General features: G+C 54.4%; 6 protein-coding genes across 13 annotated transcripts; 3 read left to right on the top strand and 3 right to left on the bottom strand.

Annotated features, from left to right (window-relative positions):
- The first annotated feature begins 1,260 nt into the window (after window positions 1-1,260).
- On the top strand, window positions 1,261-4,222 carry LOC118903319 (lymphocyte antigen 6 complex locus protein G6f-like). Its single transcript, XM_036868264.1, has 6 exons — window positions 1,261-1,354; window positions 1,858-2,187; window positions 2,272-2,535; window positions 3,496-3,651; window positions 3,794-3,860; window positions 3,994-4,222. The coding sequence occupies exons 1-6, from the start codon at window positions 1,297-1,299 to the stop codon at window positions 4,016-4,018; spliced, it is 900 nt and encodes a 299-aa protein (XP_036724159.1). The 5' UTR covers window positions 1,261-1,296; the 3' UTR covers window positions 4,019-4,222.
- A 1,040-nt stretch (window positions 4,223-5,262) lies between these two features.
- LOC118903325 (lymphocyte antigen 6G6e-like) lies at window positions 5,263-6,901 on the bottom strand. Its single transcript, XM_036868273.1, is given in 4 exon segments — window positions 5,263-5,639; window positions 5,642-5,917; window positions 6,025-6,150; window positions 6,848-6,901. Coding segments are annotated over 4 exon segments (483 nt in total). The 5' UTR covers window positions 6,900-6,901; the 3' UTR covers window positions 5,263-5,610.
- A 1,660-nt stretch (window positions 6,902-8,561) lies between these two features.
- Window positions 8,562-10,835, top strand: LY6G6D (lymphocyte antigen 6 family member G6D). Of its 2 annotated transcripts, XM_036868270.1 has the most exons (3): window positions 8,562-8,656; window positions 8,759-8,905; window positions 9,871-10,223. In XM_036868270.1, the coding sequence occupies exons 1-3, from the start codon at window positions 8,602-8,604 to the stop codon at window positions 10,092-10,094; spliced, it is 426 nt and encodes a 141-aa protein (XP_036724165.1). In that variant the 5' UTR covers window positions 8,562-8,601; the 3' UTR covers window positions 10,095-10,223. The 2 variants fall into 2 exon arrangements, with proteins under 2 accessions (XP_036724165.1, XP_036724164.1); XM_036868269.1 differs by having other exon boundaries at window positions 8,602-8,905; window positions 9,871-10,835.
- A 124-nt stretch (window positions 10,836-10,959) lies between these two features.
- LY6G6C (lymphocyte antigen 6 family member G6C) lies at window positions 10,960-13,708 on the bottom strand. 2 transcript variants are annotated; one of them, XM_036868271.1, is made up of 4 exons: window positions 13,575-13,707; window positions 12,303-12,311; window positions 12,085-12,195; window positions 10,961-11,631 (listed from the first exon to the last, which is right to left on the bottom strand). In XM_036868271.1, the coding sequence occupies exons 1-4, from the start codon at window positions 13,624-13,626 to the stop codon at window positions 11,417-11,419; spliced, it is 387 nt and encodes a 128-aa protein (XP_036724166.1). In that variant the 5' UTR covers window positions 13,627-13,707; the 3' UTR covers window positions 10,961-11,416. The 2 variants fall into 2 exon arrangements, with proteins under 2 accessions (XP_036724167.1, XP_036724166.1); XM_036868272.1 differs by lacking the exon at window positions 12,303-12,311 and having other exon boundaries at window positions 10,960-11,631; window positions 13,575-13,708.
- A 576-nt stretch (window positions 13,709-14,284) lies between these two features.
- On the top strand, window positions 14,285-18,483 carry MPIG6B (megakaryocyte and platelet inhibitory receptor G6b). 5 transcript variants are annotated; one of them, XM_036868261.1, is made up of 6 exons: window positions 14,285-15,037; window positions 15,268-15,615; window positions 15,775-15,865; window positions 16,224-16,264; window positions 16,394-16,473; window positions 16,603-18,483. In XM_036868261.1, exons 1-6 carry the CDS (start codon window positions 14,977-14,979, stop codon window positions 16,807-16,809), a joined length of 828 nt encoding a protein of 275 aa, XP_036724156.1. In that variant the 5' UTR covers window positions 14,285-14,976; the 3' UTR covers window positions 16,810-18,483. The 5 variants fall into 5 exon arrangements, with proteins under 5 accessions (XP_036724156.1, XP_036724154.1, XP_036724158.1 ...); XM_036868259.1 differs by having other exon boundaries at window positions 14,285-14,789; window positions 14,975-15,037; window positions 15,268-15,865; XM_036868263.1 differs by having other exon boundaries at window positions 16,375-16,473; window positions 16,603-16,805.
- A 120-nt stretch (window positions 18,484-18,603) lies between these two features.
- DDAH2 (dimethylarginine dimethylaminohydrolase 2) lies at window positions 18,604-21,921 on the bottom strand. 2 transcript variants are annotated; one of them, XM_036868265.1, is made up of 7 exons: window positions 21,699-21,921; window positions 20,496-20,859; window positions 20,281-20,380; window positions 20,082-20,155; window positions 19,798-19,917; window positions 19,111-19,260; window positions 18,604-18,921 (listed from the first exon to the last, which is right to left on the bottom strand). In XM_036868265.1, exons 2-7 carry the CDS (start codon window positions 20,790-20,792, stop codon window positions 18,805-18,807), a joined length of 858 nt encoding a protein of 285 aa, XP_036724160.1. In that variant the 5' UTR covers window positions 20,793-20,859; window positions 21,699-21,921; the 3' UTR covers window positions 18,604-18,804. The 2 variants fall into 2 exon arrangements, with proteins under 2 accessions (XP_036724160.1, XP_036724161.1); XM_036868266.1 differs by lacking the exon at window positions 21,699-21,921 and adding an exon at window positions 20,997-21,157.
- Between the last annotated feature and the right edge of the window lie 282 nt (window positions 21,922-22,203).

Genomic DNA, 22,203 nt, shown 5'->3' on the forward strand with positions numbered 1-22,203 from the left:
TTTTGTCTGTTTTTGCACTTTATGTAAATGAATCATACAGTACGTGCCCTTTGTTTCTGGCTTCTTTACTCTCATTATGTTTGTGGGAGTCAACCTTGTTGCATGTCATTGTGGTTTGTTCATTCTAATTGCTATCGAGTGTTCCGTTGTGTGAATATACCACAGTTTCTTTAGCCAATATACAGTTGTACATTAGATATAGTCTTTGGTATGCATGAAATAGTTCATCAAAAACAATTAAAAAAAATAGCCTTTAAAGATAAATAACACATTGGGACTTCCCTGGTGGCGCAGTGGTTAAGAATCTGCATGCCAAAAAAAAAAAAAAAGAATCTGCGTGCCAGTGCAGGGGACACAGGTTCGATCCCTCGTCTGGGAAGATCCCACATGCCGCGGAGCAACTAAGCCCGTGCACCACAACTACTGAAGCCCGCGCACCTAGATCCCGTGCTCCGCAAGAAGAGAAGCCACTGTAATGAGAAGCCTGCGCACTGCAACGAAGAGTAGCCCCCGCTCGCCGCAACTAGAGAAAGCCCGTGCTCAACAACGAAGACCCAAAGCAGCCAAAAATAAAAATTAATTAATTAATTTAAAAAATAAAGAAATGCTTTACCAGGAGTCTATTTTTTAAATAAATAAATAAATAACACATTAAAAACTATTAGAGCAATATGAAGAGCTGCCTTAAGAGAGTCCTTCCTGAGGCAAAGGGATGAATCAGTGAATTCTCCAGGCCCCTGCTATCCTTCTCCTTGAGTAATAACTTAATATACTCATCAGGGGCTCAGAAGAAGTCTGTGATGTGCCAGGCAGCCACAGAGAAAGTCATTCTAAGTCATTCAGGGAGTACTGACTGGATGTGCAGTCTTGTGCTGGGTTCCCTGGAAACCAATATGAAGACTCAGCTTCTTCCCTCATGGCTGGTGTCTCTTGGGCTGGAGGAGAGAACACGGAATGTACTTCCAGACTGATGGGAGGTGGACAGCCGTGACCCCTTCTGCACAGGCTTCTTAGCGTGGAGAGTCTTTGTTCTGAGTCCTTCAGCTGATGTGGAGTCTGAAGGGTGAAGAGGTCATCTTTGGAGTGGCCTGAACTTGGTCTTCTCCCTCTTGGCACAGAAAGGTGGCTGTCACTTTTTCCCCATTAGACATGCAGCTGGGCTTTATCTCCCCAGCATTCCCATCCCCTTCAAAGGCCCATGTCACTCCAGACTAGGGAGTATGGGCCTTTATCTGGGCTCTGTTTCCTCCCTGGGGATAGCAGGTCCCAGGCAAGAGAACTTGGTAAGCTCTCCCCATGGCTGTCTTATTCCTCCTCCTTCTGTGCCTACATGGGCTCCCCCAGGCTGCTGCAGGTAAGGAGCAGGAGTTGAGGGGTCCTTCACTTATTCACAGGGTTGGGAGGGACTGCTGCTGTTTCTCCTTAGGGGCCTGGGGAAGGCCTCTGTCTCAAGAAGATAGATTTACCCCAGTTGACCTCCCCCTGCCTCTAATACTGGGAAAGATCCAGAGTCAGCGAGGGTCCAGGTCAGGTACAGTTTCCTTTAGAAAATAAGAACAGACAAGTAAATGCTCATCCAGAAGAGGAGAAACAAAAGGGAGGGGTATGGGCATTTGTCAGCTATTCCAGCCTTTTCCCTCTTGCCCTCAGATTCCCTCACTTGCCAGGAGAGGTGGGGAAAGCCCCACCCTCTTCTCTCCACCTTACTTTTTTGTAGCTGTCACTTGAGAAATGTGCTCACAGTCCGGCCCAGTGCTGGGGGACCCCAGAAGGGGAAGAAGCCAGGGGTAGGAGGTTGATGGGTGGGGTTGTTGACCTGATGGAGGTCTCCGGTCTCACACAGCCCCCTCCCCACAGACAACATCCAGGCCATCTATGTGGCACTGGGGGAGGCAATGGAGCTGCCATGTCCTTCACCACCCACCCTGCATGGAGACGAATTCCTGTCCTGGTTCCGCAGTCCGGCAACAGGCTCGTCCACTGCTTTAGTGGCCCACGTCCAAGTAGCCAGGCCAGCCCCAGACCCTGGGAAGCCCGGAAGGGAATCCAGGCTCAAACTCCTGGGAAACAACTCTTTGTGGCTGGAAGGGTCCAAGGAGGGAGACGCTGGGCGGTACTGGTGCGCCGTGCTGGGTCAGCACCACAAGTACCAGAACTGGAGGGTGTATGATGTCTCCGTGCTCAGAGGTGAGTGGGGGGCATGCAGACCAGGGGCCACTGGGAGCCAGGGAAGCCCAGACAAAGAACTGAGGAGTCCCTCTCTCCCTCCAGGATCCCAGTTCTCTGCGAGGGCTGCAGATGGATCTCCCTGCTCTATCCTGCTGTGCTCTGTGGTCCCCGCCAGACGCCTGGACTCTGTGACCTGGCTGGAGGGGAGGGGTCCTGTGAGGGGGCGTGTGCAGTCCTTCTGGGGTGATGGGGCTGCCATGCTCTTGGTGTGTCCTGGGGAAGGGCTTCCTGAGCCCAGGGGACGTAGACCAAGAAACATCCGCTGCCTCATGCCTCAGAACAAAGGGATCAGCTTTAGGCTGGCAGGTAAACTGATGGACACTAAGGGAAGGGATGTTGCCTCCGACACATCCCGCACTGCTAGCTAGGGGAGGGGGCGAGTCTGTTATTGGCTGTTTTTATCCTCCGCTGCCTGTAGGAGGAGGGCTTTTTCTCACTGACTGAATCTGTAACAGAGAAGGGGGCTGGTTAAGCCAGCTTTCTGATGGAATAGACCATCAGTCAAGAGGGAGAAGAAGAATTCTGGTGGAATATACCTTTGTTTAGAAATAGGATAATCTATGATTTTTGTGGAATATCCCTTAGCAGTGAGGAAGAAGGTAAGAATTATTGCTGGGGTGGTTGTCTTTTGAAGAAAGGATATATGCACTGATGTTATAATGGCCCATTGATGGTGGAGGCAGAAGGAGAAAAAATATATAATTGTTTTACAATAAAAAGTCCATTATACAGAGAAGGAATGCTATTGGATGTAGAACAACCCATTTACAAGGCAGGAGGGAGGAGCAAATGACCATTATTTTGGTAAGTGAAGGCCAACTAACAGGCAGTGACTGGGTTTTATTTCCTTCTACATCCTCACACCTAATCTGGGGTCGGGCATGTGGTGGGCACTCAGCGAATACCTGTGGAGTGGATGAATGGAAGAATGAATAAACAGAAGGCATTTTCTTTTTTTCTTAAAAGGGTGGATTACTGTGAAGGGCTTGAGGGAAAAATTGCAGTTATGGCTGGTGGTGGTCCACCCTGGAGTTAGCCATCCATGTGTAGCCAGGGGGGCGTCACCACTCTCTGTCAATGTTGGTTTATGGGATCAGGGTGAGAGGCCTGGAAACAGGCAAAATGGGGTGGTGGATATTGGGGGCAAGGAAGTCTTCTTTTGGAAGAGCCCACCAGACTATGGGGGAAAGCCTTTCTTTGGGGCGCAAGGGACAGAGCCCCCTCCCTGCCTCCCTCCTTATCCCTCTTTTCGTGCCCTTCCTGCAGCCTCCATGGATGCCTCCCCTGTGCTCTGTGCCCCTTCCACAGAGTGGGGTGCACCCTGGATCCTGATGCTGTTGCTCACAGTGGGCCAGGGCTTCACCATCGTGGTCCTCAGCGTCATGCTCTGGAGGCGGAGGGTCCAGGGGACTAAGCACAGAAGTGAGTCCCTCCTTCCCAGAGGGGTGGGCTCATATCTTGCCTCTATACCCTGTCTTCTCTAGGGGAGGAGGGGGGTAAGGAATATAGCTCTGAGTTATCTGGTGACTTCTCTGCCACACCTCATATGGCTCTTTCTCCCCAGATGCCTCGTTTCCTCAGTTCAAACCCGAGATCCAGGTCTATGAGAACATCCATTTGGCCCATCTCAGGTGAGGAACAACTAGGGGGCAGAGGCTTAAATCCCAGAGGAGACTGAGGTTGGGGTGGGGATGGGATGCTGGTTCCTGAGGACGTGGAGAATAGAAGTATCCTTAATGTCTTTCTGCTTTGCAAAACCCACAGACCACCTGCCCCTAAGACCAGGTGATCTCGATGACATCTGCTGGGAAGTGTGACCTGCTGTCTCCCTGGCCATCTGGCACCTGAAAGATTCCCGAAAACCTTGGCAAGGGGGGAGGGGCTGGGAGTGCTACTTCACAGTCCAGCTGGTCTCCAGCAGCCAAGCTTTCTGTGTGTGTGTGTGTGAAGGGGCTGGGGGCTGAAGGAAAGGAGAAGCATTATTCTGTGATGTCACCTATGAAAAGTGTGGTTTCCTGTCTCCCAGAAGCCAGTGGAGGGGTGGCCCTGAGCCTGCAGTACCATGGGGTTGAGGGGAGCTTGGGGTAGCTGGAAGGGGTTGAGGAGGGGTGGGGATGAAGAAAAGAGACAGAGGAATCCAGAGACTTGAGCCGTGGTGGAGAATCAGTTATGGGGGAACCAAAGGACAAATGGGGGAAATTGAAGAAGAGAGAAGGGAAGAGGCTCAAGTCAGGGTAAAGGGAAAGAGATGGAGAGAGAGAGAAAAAAAATAGAAGTACAAAGTGGGAGGATTGAGGGACAGAGAGAATGGAAAGAAGACTCAACTTGCCTCTAAATTAAGCTAGATCCCCACCCCTGTCTCATCCCCACAAAGAAAAGAAATTGAGAGAGAAGCACCTCTAATCAGACCCCAGACTTCCTCAGATGGAAGTGGAGGGAACTGAGTCAGGATGGGGGTACCTGTGCCTGGCCACCACCCCCACGGCCCCCCCTTATCCTAGGCGCTCCACTGTGGCATCCGGAGCAGGGAGCAGCTTACCACCCTGACATCCTGTCCACTGTGCTGGGTGGGTGAATTCCCTGGTGGGGTGAGTAATTGGGCCCTGCGTGCTTGGCTGTCAGTGAACCAAGACAAGTCTGGGCTGGTGAAGCGGGAGAGGGAACCGGTGCTCCCAGCTCCTAGTCTCAGGTGGAAATGAGCTGGCCTCCCGGCCACACCCTCACCACTCCACCAGGGGCCCCTTTGTGTGTCTACTCAAGCTTGGGCTTCACTGGAGAAAAGCTTTCTCAGAAGTCTTACCTAAAGCCTTCACGCTGCAGTGGCTTAAGCTAAGCTAATGGCAAGAAGGAGGATGCCAATGACAGATGGAGGATGAAGTGAAAGTTGTGGTTCACGTGCCAGCACCCCAGCCCAACCCACCAAGCAACTATAGTTTGCTGTTAGAGCACATGCGTGTGTGCACGCACACACACACACACACACACACACACACACACGGAGCAGTGTTACTGAACTCCCAGATAGCACTTTTATTATATTTACTCTTCATAGTTCCCCAAGCCCTCCTTCCTGACCTACCAAGTTAATCTCTCCTAGCAGGACCCTCCTCCTCATCACACCTGGTGCCCCTTCGATCCCCTTGCCTGGGACCCACAGCTCCGTCAAACACCTGCCTTGCCAGAGAGCTGGGGCTGAGAGAATGCATCAGCAACAGACATCTAGAAAAGACCAAAGATTTAGAACAGGTGTTCTTTATGAGGCTGGGCTCCGGGTAGGTGCCTCTGGGCAGGTAGGGGCTAGAGCAGTGCCTGTAGGAATCAGGTTTGGGGAGGGGTCCGTGAAGGTGTTGGGCCCAAGGGGTGTGAGGTCTCTGTACAAGATCAGGTTCTTGGGCAGATCTCAGAAGTGTCTGTGCAGGTGTTTCCAGGGCCACGGTGATAGTGGAGGAGTCTTGGGTTGAAGGCTGGTGGAGGAGGTGGGCTCCCCAGGTGAAGCTGGCCACGAGGATGAGCGGGGTGATGAGGAGGAGGCTGGGGGGCCAATGCGGCGTGGTGGCTGCATTGCCCAGGTCCTGCTCGCAGCAGTGGTGCTGAGGAGTGTAGGAGCGTGACCAGCAGGTGGCATGGCCCTGCAGAGAGCACTGGGTCCTTGGGAGGCAGGCTTTCCGCTCCTTGACCTCACTGTTCTATGGGACAAAGAGGGGATGCTGAGGCAGGGGCAGGAAGGAGGCAAGGGCCATGAGGCCACAGGAAAGGCAGGACGGATGGCGGTGGGGAAGGCCTAGGGAGTCCTCCCTGAGGTACCAATACTGATGCCACAAACTTCATCATCCTGACACTCGGTAGGAACAGGGTAGCAGGGTTTGGCGAAGTTGCAGGTGTAACAGTGGAGCCGTCTCCAGGCAGGGGAAGGGGCGAGACCTGTGGGGTCGGTGGAGATCAGGCACGGAGGAGAGGCAAACAGGACAGGTGAGAGGCTGAGCCCAGATTTGGGAATGAGATGCATAGACAGAGGTGATACACAAAGTGGGGAGAGAGGAGCAGTGAAATGGAGGGAAAAACAGAAGTAGAAAAAGAGACACAGAGAAGGGAGGGGGGATAATACAGGAAAAGAAAAAGATGCAGAGGCACGAGGGATACAGGGAGTGTGAGAGACGCACAGACATGAACAGAAGCCAAGAGAATCAGAGATGAACACAGAGAATGACACAAAAAGCCAGGGCGGGACGAGGAGGGGGTACCAGTGAAGAAGTTAAGCAGATGGTGCTAAGTCAGATGAGAAAATAGGAATTAACATTGACCAAGGGGCCCAGCAAAGAAACAGGAGGTGAGATAAGGGTCATGGGAGACAGAGGCTTGTCAAAGATGCCACAGGAAAGAGACAGTTATTCTCAAATGCCTTTGAAAGGAAATTTTTCTTGTTCCACCTCATCAGGCTGTCCTGAGACCATTCCCAGTAGCTTTTCTTTCCAAAACCCCTACAACTCCCTCCTTGGCATTTCACAGCACCCTCTCCGCCACCCCCCACCCCCAGACCTCAGGCTCCTCCACAAGCCCCTGCCAGCACCACCACCCCACCCTGCCCCCAGCCCCCAAGGATTCCCCAGCCCACCCTTACCCAGTGCCCCACCGAGGAACAGAATGCAGAGGAAGATGCTGGAGGTGCCCATGGCTGGACCCGGGGCTCAGGAGTCTGGGAGAATGTGATCTGCACACGGAGATCCTAGAGTTGGAGAGATGGAGCACCTGAGCGAGACAGGGAGGGAGCAGTAAACAAACACACCTAGGGAGTGAATCTGAGGGTGGGGCAGAAGCCGGACCAGATTCTGCAGACTGACATAGCAGGGACCCTGGCCTCACAGTTCTCACATCCTCCCTGCCTCCTACTAGAGCCTGCTCTTGCCTTGAGGGTGTTCTCCATTCCCGCAGCGTTTGCCTGTTACTCTTAGCTGCGTCTGTCGCTCCTGAATGGTGTCTGTCAGCGTCTGTCACTTTCCCTCCTACTCCTTTCCCTCCCTCCCCTTGTCTCAAGCTGTTCTTTGCTCTCTCATCTCCTTGTTATGTTTCTCTGTCTTTTGTCCTTCTGTGCATTTAAGTCTGTCAAGGTCACTCTCCTTGACCTTGAGCCCTGGCCCAGACCTGTTTGCAGCCCACATCTGTTGGCAAGCGGTGTTTGAGTGTGGACTCAACAATCCCCCACCCACCGGCCCACACAAAGCCCAGCTGCAGCTGCGTAAGGGAGGACGCCACCCAGCTTCCGATCCCTTTGATCCCCCCAAGCCTCAACATTCTTACCCCATAATTATCTCTCCCAGCCTTACTGCGTTAGAGGAAAGAGTTAATCATGGGTGCAGCCAGAGGGACGGATGTGTTTCCACTGGTGCAGGGATGAGGGTCAGAAAGACCAGGAAGGAAGGCAGCGATAAGATTTGGGAGTACCGGTGGTAGAGTCTGGAAGACGGGGGCTTAAGAGATTGGGGAGAAGAGCTGCACCTGGGGAATCAGGGCAGAAGTACTGGGAGTAAGAGGCAGACAGGGTGGGGGAGATGTGAGGCAGAGGAGACACAGGTATCCACTGAGCAGCAGTTTTCAAAACATTTATCTCAGGACCTCTTTACACGCAAAAATTACTGAAGACCCCAAAGAGCTTTTCTTATGTAAGTTATATCAATATTTGCTATATGAGAAATAGAAATAGAATACTTTAATAGGTTCATTTAAAAATAAAAAAACAATAAACCTATTACATGTTAACAAAACATAGTTTTGCGAAAAATAATTCCTTTCCCAACAGTACAGTGAGAAGAGTGGCATGGCTTCACCCTTTGGGGAATCTATTTAATGGTGGGCTTAATAGAAGAAATAGAAGATGGCTGGGTTTTCACATCTGCTTCTGCATTCAACCTGTTGGGATTTGTTGTTTTGATTGAAGTATCTGAAGAAAATCTGACAGATATGTAGTTGGAAAAGGAAAACGGCGGAGGACCCTCTAAAAGGGCCTTAGGGACCCGCAGGAGGTCTGGGGCCACCCTTTTAGAATTGTTCCTGAGATGGAGGAGTTTGGGGATGCCAGAGGATGCTGAGAGCTCTTTCTCCTGTGGGGGCCCCTCCCTGTCCCCACTGCGGCCCCGGTGGCTGCTGGAGGAGTCTCTTTCCTCCCTTTTTATTGCCCTATAAAGCCCAAGGCAAGCACAACTGGAGAAAGCCCGCGCGCAGCAACGAAGACCCAATGCAGCCAAAAATAAATAAATAAAATAAATAAAAATTAAAAAAAAAAAAAAGCCCAAGGCAAGGGGGATAAAAGGCTGGCAGAGCGGGGCCAGGGAGGCGGGTGGGCGGGAGGGAGAGGCGCTACAGACACAGGCAGACACAATGAACCCCCTGTTTGCTGGGATCCTGCTCAGCACCCTGCTGCGGGCTGCCTTGGGTAAGGAGGCAGCCAAGGCGCCTGTCACAAAGGCCCGTCGCCCTGTGCCAGCCGCCCCCCCCCCCACCCCACCCAGTTCCAGCACCTCTTCTCTCCTGCCAGGAAACCGCAAGCGGTGCTATGACTGCGGTGGAGGCCCCAGCGGCTCCTGCAAAGAGACCGTGACCACTTGCGGCGAGGGCGAACGCTGCGGCTTCCTGGAGCGCAAACCCCAACCAGACCCGAGACAGACCAAGCCAACTGGAAACCGTGAGTTCTCCGTTTGTCCCCCTGCCTCCAGCCCCTACTACTTCAGTCCTTCTGGCTTCCAGAACCTTCCAGGCTCAGTCTGGCTCTGGGCAGATGGTGTCGCTGTCAGAGTGGAGCGGTCTGTAGCCCCTTCTGGCTCCTGGCACTGAGCCCCTGGAAGCCCGCTGTCTGTGCGGCCCCACCCCCTCCTTTTTACCCTCCAGAAAGAGTCTCATAGGCCCATTCACTCACAAATGGGTGAAAAGCTCCCTTGAAGGCAGGGACCAAAAGATTTGGCCAAACTTCAACTTGCAGGCATCAGCTAAGGACCAGGGAGTTATGTGTGTGTGTGTATTCTAATTTTTTTGTTTCTAAATAACTTTAGATTGACAGAAAAGTTAATTTTATTAGAAAAATAGTACAGATCAGTACTGTATAGCCTCACCCAGTTTCCTCTAATGTTAACGTCTTATATAACCATAGTACAATTAGCAAAATCAGAAAATAACACCAGTACAGTACAACTAACTAACCTACAGACCTTACTCAATTTAGCCAGTTGTCCCACTGATGTCCTTTTTCTGATCCAGGACCCACACCAGGATCCTACATTGTCTTCTTAGTCGTCCCCCCTCTGGGACAGTTCTGAGTCTTCCTTTGATTCCATGATTCCATGATCTTGACATTTTTGAAGAGTCCTGATGAGTTATTTTATAGAACGTCCCGCAATTTGGATTTACCTGATATTTTCTCATGATTAGACTGAGGTTGTGAGCTTTTGGCAAGAAGTGATGTTGGTCCCTTTCAGTGCATCCCATCAGGGGTTCACAATGTCAGTGTGTTAACTGTGATCACTTGGTTTCAGGGAGGTGTTTTTTGAGGGGGCAGAGGATCCCTTTGGGCTCCTTGAAATCACATCTGCTCTGCCCCAGAAGGCAAGTCCTTAAGCCAGGAGTTCAACAGCACAATCTCATTCTCTCTCTCAGCCTCAGTGACCTTGATTCATCACCATCCAGCCTGCGTGGCGGCCCATCATTGCAGTCGAGTGGAAACAGAGGTGGTGGGAGACGTGACTTATATGACGCACAGGGACTGCTGCGTCTGCGACCTGTGCAACAGTGCTGTGGCGAGCACTGCAGCCCTCGCGTGCATCGTGGCTGCAGGGGTCACCGCCCTAGCCTGGCTCTTGTCAGGACTGTGGAGAGGGTAGTGGGAGTAGGGGAAGAGAAGGGAGCAAAGGAGCAAGGGAACAAAGGGGATCTGAGGTGAGAAGATAAACACTCCTCTGTGAGCCATTAAAATCTATCGACCACTCTAGAGCTGACTGGAAAATTCCATCTTTTGTTGATGGGAGGGCTGAAGGAGTAATATGGGGGCAACCAGGCTCTAGTTTAGGGGTTATCAAGGATCAGTGGACTTAGTTACAATGGTGCACTCCTTAACCAACTAAACCCCAAAGGACAATGGAGAATCTGCCCTATGTGACACCTACATCCTGTTGCTAGGGAGAATCTTCCTTAGCAACAAGGATCACTGAGGGGAGCAGGCTCTGGGCTGAGTGGGGGCCACCAGGAATCAATGAGCCTCGTTGTCTGGGCTTGTTCCCCTTCCCCGCATTTGCAACTTGGCTCCCAGTATGACTATTTGGAATTGAGAAAGGAAATGTAAGCACTGTGATAGGAGGGTTGCTTGGTGCCCCACGTACTAGGCCAGGTGAGGCCTCTGAATCTAACCTGAGGGACTGAGGCCTGGAAAGAGGGTCCCAGGTCCCATCCCCATGCAACTCTCCTACCCTTTCTGGGGCGCCCTCAAGCCAGGCTGCACCTCCTTCTTGGCAGTACATCAGAGGTGTGGCCTAAATTTAAGATAAATATTGCTTCTCCAAACACTGGGCCCTGTACGCCAGCCCCCAGATACTGGAAGAGAGGATGGAAGCCTGCAAAACCTGTTTCTCCATCTGCCCCAGCCCAGCCTCTGAGAGAAACTCCCTGAAGGGTTCTTGGGTGAGTGTGAGGGCTGAGAGTGTTATTTCCTGGGAGGGCGCCTCTGACAATAGATCTTCTGATGCACAATTGATCATATACAGACATTTATTACTCAAAATGGAAAGGGGTGAGCATGGGGATGAGGTATGCATGGGAGCCAGGGTTTGGAGAATCAGCTCATAGAGTGAGGTCATCAGGTCCTTCCTGGGAGCCTTCATTGGGGACAGGACAGAAACCCCATTTCAGGCCCAGATTCCAATCCCTCCTCACATAGGGCACAGGGGAGTTCAGGAGGCAAAGTGGGGAGCCCTTCTAGGAGACAATGGAGGATCTGGAGTGGTGTCGAGGGAAATGGAAGGAGACTCCAGAGAAGCAGAGTGGAGGGTGTGGGATGGAAGGATGGATCGGGAAACCACGGTCTAATTAAAGAAATATGAAGGGTCTGGAGAAATGCTTTTCTGAGCAAAAGGAAGCAGAGGATACGAAGACACAAGAAGAGAGGCTCAGGCTAAGGCAGGTGGGAGGAGGGGCAGCCATGGAGTGAGTCTCAGTGCAACAGCCAGAGGCCAAGGCCAGCCAAGGAGGTGAGGAGGACAAGGGCCAGGGCCGGGGTGGGCCGAGGGGCTGGGTTATTGCAGTTGTCCTTGTTGCAGCAGGTGGTGTTATAGGTCAGGCCTAGCTTGTGGTTGGTTTGGTTGAAGGCCTCCCGACAGGGCTCTTCTGGTGTGCCACATCGGAGGTTGGAGAAAACCCACATCTTCCCTGGGGTTAGGAGGGGGCAGTGGGGACAGTTAAGATGGGCACCTGGCATGCCTGTGTCCACCTCCCCACCCCATGCACCCCACCCAGGCTTCCTTCCTTCCCAACTCTGCCCCTGGCCCTGCCCTTCTGTATCTCTTCTCAGTCTAACCTTTCTCCTGCACTTCCTTACCCTGCCCCTCACCTCAATCCTGGTCCTATCACTTGCTGCCCATGAGGCTTTGGACCTGTTACTGTCTCTTTTTGAGGCTGTTTTCTCAGTATAATAATAGCACCCACATCATAGGGTTGTCATGAGCATTAATTGAAACAATCCTTGTAAAGACATAGGATGGTGCCTGGCACATAATAATCCTTGGCCAAATATTATCATTGCTGTAATTCTCTGTTCCACCTCATCCCCAGCCATAGAGTCTCCCACTGGCCCCCTCTCCCCACTGAAGAAAGGAATGTTACCGAGGTACACATTTGTTGTCAGGCATTGCTGTCCTGGTTCCAGGTGGCAGGACTGCCGGTCCACACAGCCCAGCAAAGGGACCTTGTAGCAGGAGTGACAGCGAATGTCAGCTGGGAAGACACAAGTCGGGCTGAAGTGATGGAGTGTCTGACTCACCTGGGGATGAGCCCAGCTGGTGGGCAGGGTGGAGAAGAGCCAATCAAGTAGGTATTCTGACCTGTTTGGTCTGGTAGGGAAAGAGAGGGTGAGTGATGCAGAAAAAACGCAAGTGGGTGAGGGTGGAGTTGTTGCTCTGTGAATGGCCCACACCCTAAACATCTTCCTTCATTCCACCCCATCTGGAGATGAGTCAAGAGGGGCAGAGTTACCAACAATGGGGCTGGGGACAGATGAAATGTGAGAATACCACGGGGAAGGAATGGAGGTGGCGAGGGAGGAGATGAAGGAATTCAGAAGAGGTCACAGATGGAGTCTTGAAATAGGAAGAAATATTAAAAGTAAAAATCATGGTGGTTACAACACTTGCAGAAATGGCTTGGAACTTGAGGCCGGCAAGAAAGCCACCTGGGGCCAGATTAGCAATGTATTCTTCACCTCCTGGGGCCGCCAAGAGCATGGGAAGAGGAACCAGACTTGAACTGAATCCTCCCACCCCAGTAGCTCTCTGACAGAAAGGAAAAGTATCTGGGAGACAGATCATCAGAATCCATCCGAGCACTTTACCAAAATGGAGAGGATGGGTGCAGAAAGGCAGAAGGTGGCACCCGGAAAGTTTCTGCTGCATCTGATTCAAGGTTTGAGGGACGGAAGGGTTCAGTCCGTGGGTGGAGGAGCCTGGTGACTGCACCTCAGTGAAACCCACCTCACCCTGGGGGTGAGCAACCTTGGCATTCCCTCCCTAGAAGGCTGGGAAATCTCCCTGTTTCCCTGGGAGGTTCTGAGAGGTCACTGGAGCCTTCCAGAAAGCTTGTGTTCCTGGAGGTATGCACCTCAGGGAGGAGCAGGGGGGGATCTAGGAGAGGCCACTGCTCGAGGGACTGAGCACAAAGTCCCTGATGGAGTAGATGGGAGGATGGGTCACAAAAGAAGCCGCAGGCTGGATGCCTAGATTTCCGGGAGGACACCCTGGCTGAGTGCAGGTGGTGAGAGGAGAAAGCAGGTAAGCTGGATCCCGGAGAGTTCTGTATCAGAGTGGGGCTGGCAGGGGAGCTGGATATCAGAGTTTCCAAGGAGTGGGGACCAGGGGACCTGGAACCCTGGGCAGGTTAGAAGAGTGCGTCTTGGAGGTGGGGAAGAGTCTGAAGATGGAGACACGGGTCCTTGAGAAATAGAGCAAGGACCCTGTCGCAGCGGGGCACAGGAGAGCTGAGCCAGTTGGGTCTGGGGGCGCTTGGGATCTTGAGTAGTGGATAGTGTAGGGCAGTGCCTGGGGCAGGGTGTAAAAGTCCTGACCAGGTGAACCAGGTCCTTGGGGCCCCCAGGTGCTCACCTGAGACCCAGCAGAGCAGAGAAGACAAGGTGAGCAGCAGAAGGCCTTTCATGGTGAGGATCCTGAGAATGGTAGCAACAGCAGCAGCCGACAGAGTAGAATTTCAGGGCTCCTGCTCTGGGATTTGAGTGGCCTTTTTGGAATTTATAACCACACCAGTCCCGCCCTCCCTGGCCTCTGGTGGCCCCTCCTTCCCCATTTAGGGAGGGGCTAAGCAGGACCCAGTGGGGCCGTAGGGATGGGGATGGGAGAGAGAGGTGGGGAGGGTAGGTGCACTAGTGGCCAACTCCATTTTGGTTCTTGGTTTCAGTCCAAGACACACCCTCCTGGCCCCCAGGAGTAACATCCCTGTCTGCCCAGTCCTCTGAAGAAGTATCACCAAAGGCCCCTGTGATGTTACAGTGGCTGTGGTGGTAGCAGTGTCTGCTGGTTCCTGGGAAATGGACAATGGGGTGTGGCCCAAGCTGACTGCAAAATTTTGGTCCCTGGGGGGCATTGGTAGGGGTATGTGGGCAGAAATTGAGCACCAAATTAATCTCAGTTCAGCCTCCACTTAGTTTTCCCAACCCCTCCTCAGCCACAGGATGGAGGGGTAGGATTTGTGATGTCACCAAGAGCTTCTGTGATGTCAAAGCAGCAGAGGCATGGGCTGGAGCTGCCTGTTAGGGAGGGGCTGCCTCAGGCCCCCTGAAGGTTCTCAGAACCTCATCCTGGCTCCACCTGGGCTTGGCCTGGCCTTGGTTGCTCCGGTGCAGTGAGGGCAGATGAAGTACTGGGTGTGGGGCTGTGCACCTACTCCAAAGCGCCTCCCTAATCAAAACCTGCCAACTTGGGCGGGCCACCTTGGGCCAGGAGGGACGGAGTGGGCACAGAGGGGTGAGGTAGCAGCTAAAATAAGAATAGAAATAGTAATAATGGCAAGCATATAGTGCTCCTATGTCTCTGCCATTGTTCTAGGCATTTACCGTGTATTACTTTATTTAGTTCTCACAATACTCTGCGAGGTAGGTGCTTTTATTCCCATTTTACAGATGAGCAAGCAGGCCCAGAGAAGTTAAGCGACTTGCGCACATCACGCAGCTAGTAGGTGGTGAAGTCGAGATTTGAATTCAGACAGCCAAGATCCAGAAATTGTAGTGCTCCCGGCAACTGCTACGCTTCAAGAGTTAAAGTCTGCGAAAGTGCTTGTGTAAAGGGCCCCAGCATGAATTCTAAGTGAGCATTGGTTGAGGGCTGTGAACCTGCCTGCAAGGATTCCCAGAGGGATGTGGGCAGCTGGGGGCCCCTCCCCCACCCCTTATCAGAGCCCCCAGACCTGCGGTCTCCCCCCTCCTCCCCCTCTGGTTTCCCTCCGGTCTCCTTCGCTGATTCCCTGGCCTCCTCTTCCCACCACATCGCAGCCATGGCCTTGGTTCTGCAGCTGCTGCCGCTGTTGCTGTGGAGGGCCCAGGGGAACCCCGGGGGTAAGCCATCCCAGGAAAGTCCCCAGGAAAGTCGGAATGGGCAAGGAAAGACTGAGGCAGGAGGAGGAGGCGACCCGGTGGAGGGGGGGATGAGATGTGTATGGGAAGATCCAGGATGGCAGGAGGGTAGAGGAGAGGGAAAAGACGTAAGAGGGAGGGTCGTCTTGCTCTGTGGACTTGCCTTGACCACTGTCCCCCGCAACCCCACCCCCACCCCCCGCCTCCCCTAGCTTCACTGGACGGCCACCCCGGGGACCGGGTGAATCTCTCCTGCGTAGGGGTCTCGCAACCCACCCGCTGGGTCTGGGCACCTAGATTCCCGGCCTGCAAAGGCCTGTCCAAAGGACGCCGCGCGATCTTGTTGGCCTCACCGAGCGGGACCCCCACCGTGTCTCCCGTCCAGCCCTTTGCTGGCCGCCTACGTGCCCTGGACCTTGATATCCGGCGGCTGGAGCTGCTCCTGAGCGCGGGGGACTCGGGCACCTTTATCTGCAAGGGCCGCCAAGAGAACGAGAGCCGTACGGAGCTTCACGTGCTGGGGGACCGGGCCTACTGCAGAGCCCCGGGGCCCACCCACGGTAGGTCTAGGCCTTCACACAAAGGGGACCTAACTCAGACACACGCCCCTGTCAGGGAGGGAAGCCTGGTCTGGGGGTTCCTGAGTGGGAGAGCTAGCTCTCTGTCCCCGCACCCTGACCTCGGCATCCACCGCTACCCCGCTTCCAACGTTCCCGCAGGGTCCGTGTATCCCCAGATTCTAATCCCGCTGCTGGGCGCTGGGCTGGTGCTGGGACTCGGAGTATTGGGCTGGGCCTGTTGGCTGCGCAGGTGAGCTCTAGGGGCGGGGCCTGGTTGAAGGCTCTCGACCAGAGGCGGGAGGGGCAGGCCCAGAACTTTCGCGGGCCAAAGCTACATCGGGAGCCCTCGGATGTGGCTCGGAGACAAATGGGGGAGGTCGGAACTTGGGGGCGAGGCCATGGGCTGATGGGTGGAGCCCTAGCTAAGGAAGCCAAGTTAGAGGCCGAGCTGGCTCCAAGTGTGGGCGGAACTATCTGTGCGGGTGGAACCTAGGTTGTTTTGCTGGTCAGAGCCGGCCTGTTGCTGGGTTGTTGTTGGCGCGTCCTGGGACCCAGAACAAGCGAGACAAGATTAGTGGTTCTCAAAGACTCTTAACCGTCTCTTACAGGCGCTCGCCCCTTCACCCGCCTCGACCACCCCCCAGATTTGGTGAGACTAACTCCACCCCATTTGCCTTCCCCGCACATTCCCCACCCAGTTCCTGAGTCTGAGCCCTTGCTGGGAGCAGACAAGTTGGTCACCTTCTCTCAATCCTTCAGCTCTGTCCCCCCCACATAGTTCCACTCGTGAAAGCGGAGCCCCAGAGGCCAGGAGAGGAGGAAGAGCCCAAGATTGCAGGGGACCTGGACCAGGAGCCGGTAAAGGCTTGGGGGTGGGATGGGGGCTGGCCAGAATTCGTGAGTAAAGTGGACCAAGAAAGACAGAGGCTTGGATCCCCAAGGGAGTCAGACTTCTGAGACCCTCCTACCTTCCTCCCCACCTTTCAGAGCCTGCTCTACGCAGACCTGGATCATATGGCCCTCAGAAGATCCTGCCGACTGTCCCCAGTGGTCCCTGCTGATTCCTCCACCACCTATGCGGTTGTAGTTCGAAAGGAAGCCCTTACTACCTCACAAGCTGGGGGCTCCCAGCTCTCCATAACACCCCTCCCCTTCTTGGCCCTTCACCTGGAAAAGGAAGGCACCATGGGATAGAAATGAGCACTAGACTGGGAGTCAGGAGACGGAGGATCCAGGCTATCTCTGCTGCTGATCTTGGTCCTTCCTTACCCCCATCTCTCACACAGCTTTCAGGTCTCCTTCACCACTGATGTCCTTTCTAAACCTGATCAAGCCCTGTCTCCCTATCTTAAGACATCAACAACTCCTAGATTTTTGCCCTATCTCTTCCCTTCTCTCCACAGTCAAGCTCTTTGAACCAAGGGCCTACACCTTTCTCTTCCATTTTTTTCTTCACTCCACTCCACTCCCACTGCTCACGTGCTCTCCATGAGATTGCCAGTGATGTCCTAATAACCACACCCACTAGACATTTATTAGCATTCATCTGGCTTGGCCTTTGATTGCTCTTATTTAAGCTCTGTTTTTCTTTAATGCTGTCGTCTTCCTTCTGGACTCCTCCTCCTTGCTCCCTACCCCTACAGTATTCTCCACCATTCCAGGTTTGTCTTTTTCTTTATCTGCCTTCTCCCTCTCCTGGGATGCTGTCATCCACAGCCAGTCCTCAGCCTTTTTCTCTGCAAGCAACATCCAGAACTCTCTCCAGTTCAGATCTCTGATATGAGATTTCCAAACTGTCCCTCAGACATCCCTGCCTGGCTGGCCCTAGGCATTCTGCACACAGCAGGTCCAAAACCCAACTCACTGTCATCTCCCAAGCCACTTACTTAATCCTTCCTCCTCTGCATTCTCTCTTGATCAAACCCATTGCCCAAGCCAGAAATGGAGAGTCATGTAGACCTCCTTCCTCTCACTCCCACGCGATAAACCAAGTCCTGTCTTTCAATTTTAATGTCACTGTCAAGTCCACACCCTTTTCACACCAGCACTGCCACCTGAATGTACTCTTTATTTCCTCCCTGGATTACCCATAGCCCCACCTCATCCTCCTGCCCTTGTTCTCCTCCCTGAAGCTAGAGATATTCTCCCCAAATGCTAACCTGCTCCTGACAGCCTATATTTCAGCAGTATTTCAGCTCTGGGCCCATGGGCCTCAGCTTTGGGTTCAAGGTGCTACAGTACTCTACTTACTCTCCAGGCTTATCTCTGTCACTCAGTGCCTAGAACAGGACAGCCTTAGAGGAATTCTCCCAGCCCCCAAATGTGCCTTTGCCCCGTGCAATTTCTTCTTCCTGGATTAACCTTTGCCTCCTCCCCACTATCTGCCTGGCTAATTCTTATTTATCCTCAGGACTCAGTTCAAGTGTAGCCTTTTCTGGGAAGCTATTTCTGACCCACTTTGCCCACCCCTGCATACACTCTGATGCCCTAGGGAGCCCCCTTATTTCTCTCATAGCAACAGCCTCCTGTGAATTGTTCCATTACAACCTGTATTTCAATTTATAAGAAATTTTCATGTACTGTGAGTCCCCTGATATCAGGAGACTGACCCTTTTTATATCACCGCTAAGCCTCAGTAAATGAGTGAAAATGAATATCCCTGGAAATGTCATTTCCTCCTATCAACTAGGGATGGGCTGTTGATCTCCCAGTCTCTGAATCATCTGACATTTAGATAAATTCAGTGAGTGATTCACCCATATTTTTTCTCTGCCCTGTACATGCTCCCCATTATAGAAATTCTGTCCTGTCCATCTTGTGCCCAAGCAGATATGACAGGGCTGGACAATGAGTCAGTGAGCGCTGAATGAGGGTTTGATGAATGAAGGAGGCCTCCTTCCCAGCACTGACCCCAACCTCAGGTTTCAGCCCTGCCCTTGACCCTCTGCCCCAGTAAGACACCAGTCGCAGCCCAGTCGCAACCCAGTCTAAAAGGTCAGTTCTATTTTATTAGTTCTTGGGGAGAGGACTCACCCAGTGACCTCTATCCTTTTTCTCACTCTATGCCCTCCCCCTCCCTTGGGGCCATCTCCCCACTACTACTATTCACTGTCCTCTATCTAACCTTCCTTCCCCTTCTACTCCTATGCCACCCTGCCCCTGGTCAGCCAGGACCCCAAGGCCAGGCTTTCAGCTGTGGGGGCGTGTGCTGAGCACCAGGCAGAGGGAGCTGAGCCCAGCGCCTGCCTTCTCCAGTTCCGAGCAGGACACAGGTACCAGGGTGACGTCAGAGAGCTTCTGCAGTGCCTGCAGGGAGGACAGTGTGTGGGGAGAAGGAAGTAAGACCCCAAGGCCCACAGCCAGGGCCCCATTTCAGCCAGCTAGAGTGGCCCCACCCAGGCTTCTAGAAAAGGTACCCCTTCTTCCTCCCACTAGGGAGGCCTGAGCCCCATTTCTCTGGTTGGTGGTGGTGGTGGAGCTCCTGCCTTCTCTCACCTCCTGGCTGTTGGGCAGGTCCCCGCCTCCACGGTGCAGGAGGAAAGGGGGCATACCAGGCAGCCCGGGACGCAGAAAGAGACAGTCAGCCGCTGCATCATCTGGGAGGGTCAGGGAGGCATAGGGGTGATCCGTCAACACTGCCATTGCCTGGGGGAGAGGAGAGAGGAAGCATGCAAGGCTCAGAGCCTCTCCACAACTGAGTCCGGCTGCCCTACCACCGCTAAGCGCTGGGGACAGAGTTACATTATTGTGGAATAATAATGACAGCAATCACATAGAACTTACTATGTGTCAGGCATTAAGCGCTTTAATTAACTTGTCTAATTTCCACCTCGGACTCACATGCAGTTCTTTCCACCTGCTACCCATTTCTCCCCTACTTCAGACCCCACGGGTCGGTCCTATCCATCCTTCAAGACACAGCTTGGGTGCCCTTTAGGGAGTTTCTTGAAACTCGGGAAAACGATGTTAATTGCCCCTGTTCCTCGGTGTTCCAGCTGTCTGTCCCGTTTATAGTAACTTCTTGTTTTCACACGTGTTTTCACGTAGATGGACAGCTCCATGAGGGTAGGGGTTGGAGTTAATTCTCAGAGCCTCCCAACTCCCCGCCTCCCAGGCCCGGAGCCACGCCCACTTTGTTGGCCGCGCCCCAACCTGCCCCACCCCAGCCCCGCCCCTTCTCACCCTGACAGCTTTTTGGGCAGCCTCACTGCTACCCGCCACCACAGTTCGGGGTCCCCCCATGCCGCAGAGGCCACGCAGGTGGGAGGGGCTCGAGACCGGCACCGTGGAGACGGCAAAGTCCTAAGGGGACCAAGGGAAAGTATTCAGGGACGCGGGAAGGGTGAGAGGATACCCTCAAACACAGGCTGCTCTCAGCCTCTTCCTCCTCAGCGCGGCCCGCCCCGGTCCCTCCGACCCCCATCCGCTCTCTGCTCCCCCCACCCAAGGCTGGTCCCGCTCCTCACCCGGAACGTGTCCGCCACGATCTCAGCTCCTCGGTGATTAGTCCACTTGGAGAGGCCTACGAAAAACTCCCGGCCTGAGCCCAGGGAGGCCGTCGAGGTATGAGGCGGGAGTGGGTTGGAAGCAAGGCCCGAGATGGCCCAGTCTCCCAAAGTCTGCTTCCCTGTGCCAAGCCCCAGGGTGCAAGCACCCCAGCCTCACCGGTGAAGAGAACATCAGTGCCATCCAGCGTCGCGTTCTCGTCCCCCATCTCCACAATTCGGAGTCCCAGGTCCTGGAGGGCTTTGCGGACGCCATCGACCTTAGGGCAGGAGAAGAGGGCGCGAAGCGGAGACATTCCCACCCCCATTCTTCCCTTAAGCCCCAGACGTCCAGATCCTCCCTTCCCCCTACCCCACCCGTGCCCAGGCGCTCACCTCCGGCCTGCGGGCGGGGCTCCAGGGCCGCGTGATTAGGGCCGTATCCCCTTGGATCACAGCGGTGTCACCAAGCAGCGGTCCCAGCGGCAGCGACTCTTCAGGAGGCAGTTCTAATAGCTGCAGCCCCAATCGCTGCCTCAGTTTACCCCCCAGCACCCCATGCTCCCTCTGAGCTTTGGCTAGGTCCAGAGCCGGGAGGCCAGCCCCCGCACCCTCTCCCGACGCCAGGCTCTCCGGGACCCCCCGGATCAGGGCATGGGAACAGCGGCCCAGCCCCTCCCCTGGCGTCCCCATCCCATCCACACAGACGCCCCCTCTGGCTGCGCTGATTTCTTAGTTGTCTCTTTTTTACTTCACCTGTCTGGGAGAAGAAACAGAACGGGGGTAGGCAGAGAGAGAGACATGCAGAGAAGGGCATAGGGGGATGGTTAAAAGCGCCCGGGTCTTCCTCCTGCTATCTCCGGGCGCCCCTCCCACTCCGCCCCACCCCCTCCAGACCTTCCTCTCCTGCTGACCCCACTCCACCCCGCATCCTCGCCGGTCTGCTGCTTTAGGGGGAGTCCGAGGAACGAGATCGGGATCCCTAGTCTCCAAAACACCTGTTGCCCCTGCTCGGGGGCTTCGAGAGGTCCCTGCCGGGCGCCCCTCTTGGCAGCCGCTAGGATGCGCTCACTCCCAAAAAATGCAGCGGCCCCGCCCCCTTAACCCTCTGCTGCTCGCTGCCTTAGGGACCCGAAGTGCGGCGAGGAACCCACAAGGGTTATGGGACAGGAGGAGACAGCTGGGGAGAGAGTCAGGACCTGGGTGATGAAAGTCCTGGGTGTCCGAAGGAGAAAGGGAGAGAGGGACAAGGAGGGAGGAATTAGAGCCTAAGGAGTTAAACATCCTCTCCACCCTGGCCGGTCACTCCGTTCCTAGCGCGACCCAGTGTAAACCAGACTGAGTCCCAGAGGACTGGGAGAGGTCTAAAACGAAATCCGAGGGGCGGGGAAACGGGGGGGCGTGGTTCTGGGGAGCAGGCACCGCTCCGGGCGCCAGGACCGGGTCCCCCAGTCTCCCGATCCATCTTCCCCAAAGTCCACCCCGACTCAGCTCCGCACCCAAATGTCGACCCTCTGCACTGTCCGGCGCAAGCACGGGCCCAGCACCCCCAAACTCCGGCCCACACAGGGTCCGAGGAACACCTCCCACCAGACTCACCTCCTGCGGCCACCCCCACTCTTGCAGCTCTGTGTTCTTGGCTGGGGCCCCACCCCCCTGAGGACAGAGTTGGTGAAGAAGAGAGTCGTAGTCTTCAAGCCTCGGGGATTGCAGCTTTGGCTTTGAGGGGTCCCCGGGTAGGCGCGCTCAAGTACTACAGTGGGTCGGGGGCGCGACGGTCTGGCGGCTTCGGGGCATTGTCTAAGCGGGACGGGGCGGGGCTCCTCGATGTCACGCCCATTCCGTCCTGCTTTGCCGCGCCCGCTCCACCCCGACTGCGCCCCCCTTCTCGGAATTCGGCCCCGCCCCATGAGCTCTGCCCAGACCCACCCAGATCTGGTCGGCTCTGGCAGCTGGGCTGCAAGTGCGACATGGAGCACAAAACAGCGCTATGGTGGACCCGCTCTAAAAATGGCAGCCCGGTCACAAGCACCCCTCTTCTAAATTCCTGGTTTCTGCCAGGAGTTCAAGGTCATTGACCCACTCTTCATTCCGTGTTACTCAC

Source organism: Balaenoptera musculus, chromosome 11 (assembly GCF_009873245.2).
Source record: "Balaenoptera musculus isolate JJ_BM4_2016_0621 chromosome 11, mBalMus1.pri.v3, whole genome shotgun sequence".
Taxonomy (NCBI): domain Eukaryota; kingdom Metazoa; phylum Chordata; class Mammalia; order Artiodactyla; family Balaenopteridae; genus Balaenoptera; species Balaenoptera musculus.

Excerpts from the sequence above, each read along its gene's own strand:
- LOC118903319 (XM_036868264.1), top strand. The coding sequence starts at position 1,297 with ATGGCTGTCTTATTCCTCCTCCTTCTGTGCCTACATGGGCTCCCCCAG. Across the intron at positions 2,536-3,495 it reads GATCAGCTTTAGGCTGGCAG|CCTCCATGGATGCCTCCCCT; the intron begins GTAAACTGATGG and ends CCCTTCCTGCAG. Across the intron at positions 3,652-3,793 it reads CCAGGGGACTAAGCACAGAA|ATGCCTCGTTTCCTCAGTTC; the intron begins GTGAGTCCCTCC and ends CTTTCTCCCCAG.
- LY6G6D (XM_036868269.1), top strand. The coding sequence starts at position 8,602 with ATGAACCCCCTGTTTGCTGGGATCCTGCTCAGCACCCTGCTGCGGGCT. Across the intron at positions 8,906-9,870 it reads GACCAAGCCAACTGGAAACC|CCTCAGTGACCTTGATTCAT; the intron begins GTGAGTTCTCCG and ends TCTCTCTCTCAG.
- LY6G6C (XM_036868271.1), bottom strand. The coding sequence starts at position 13,626 with ATGAAAGGCCTTCTGCTGCTCACCTTGTCTTCTCTGCTCTGCTGGGTC. Across the intron at positions 11,632-12,084 it reads GACAACAAATGTGTACCTCG|GGAAGATGTGGGTTTTCTCC; the intron begins GTAACATTCCTT and ends TCCTAACCCCAG.
- MPIG6B (XM_036868259.1), top strand. The coding sequence starts at position 14,977 with ATGGCCTTGGTTCTGCAGCTGCTGCCGCTGTTGCTGTGGAGGGCCCAG. Across the intron at positions 16,265-16,393 it reads TCGACCACCCCCCAGATTTG|TTCCACTCGTGAAAGCGGAG; the intron begins GTGAGACTAACT and ends CCCCCCACATAG. Across the intron at positions 16,474-16,602 it reads GGGACCTGGACCAGGAGCCG|AGCCTGCTCTACGCAGACCT; the intron begins GTAAAGGCTTGG and ends CCCACCTTTCAG.
- DDAH2 (XM_036868265.1), bottom strand. The coding sequence starts at position 20,792 with ATGGGGACGCCAGGGGAGGGGCTGGGCCGCTGTTCCCATGCCCTGATC. Across the intron at positions 20,381-20,495 it reads GCCCCGCCCGCAGGCCGGAG|GTCGATGGCGTCCGCAAAGC; the intron begins GTGAGCGCCTGG and ends TCCTGCCCTAAG. Across the intron at positions 18,922-19,110 it reads ACCTGCCCAACAGCCAGGAG|GCACTGCAGAAGCTCTCTGA; the intron begins GTGAGAGAAGGC and ends TCCTCCCTGCAG.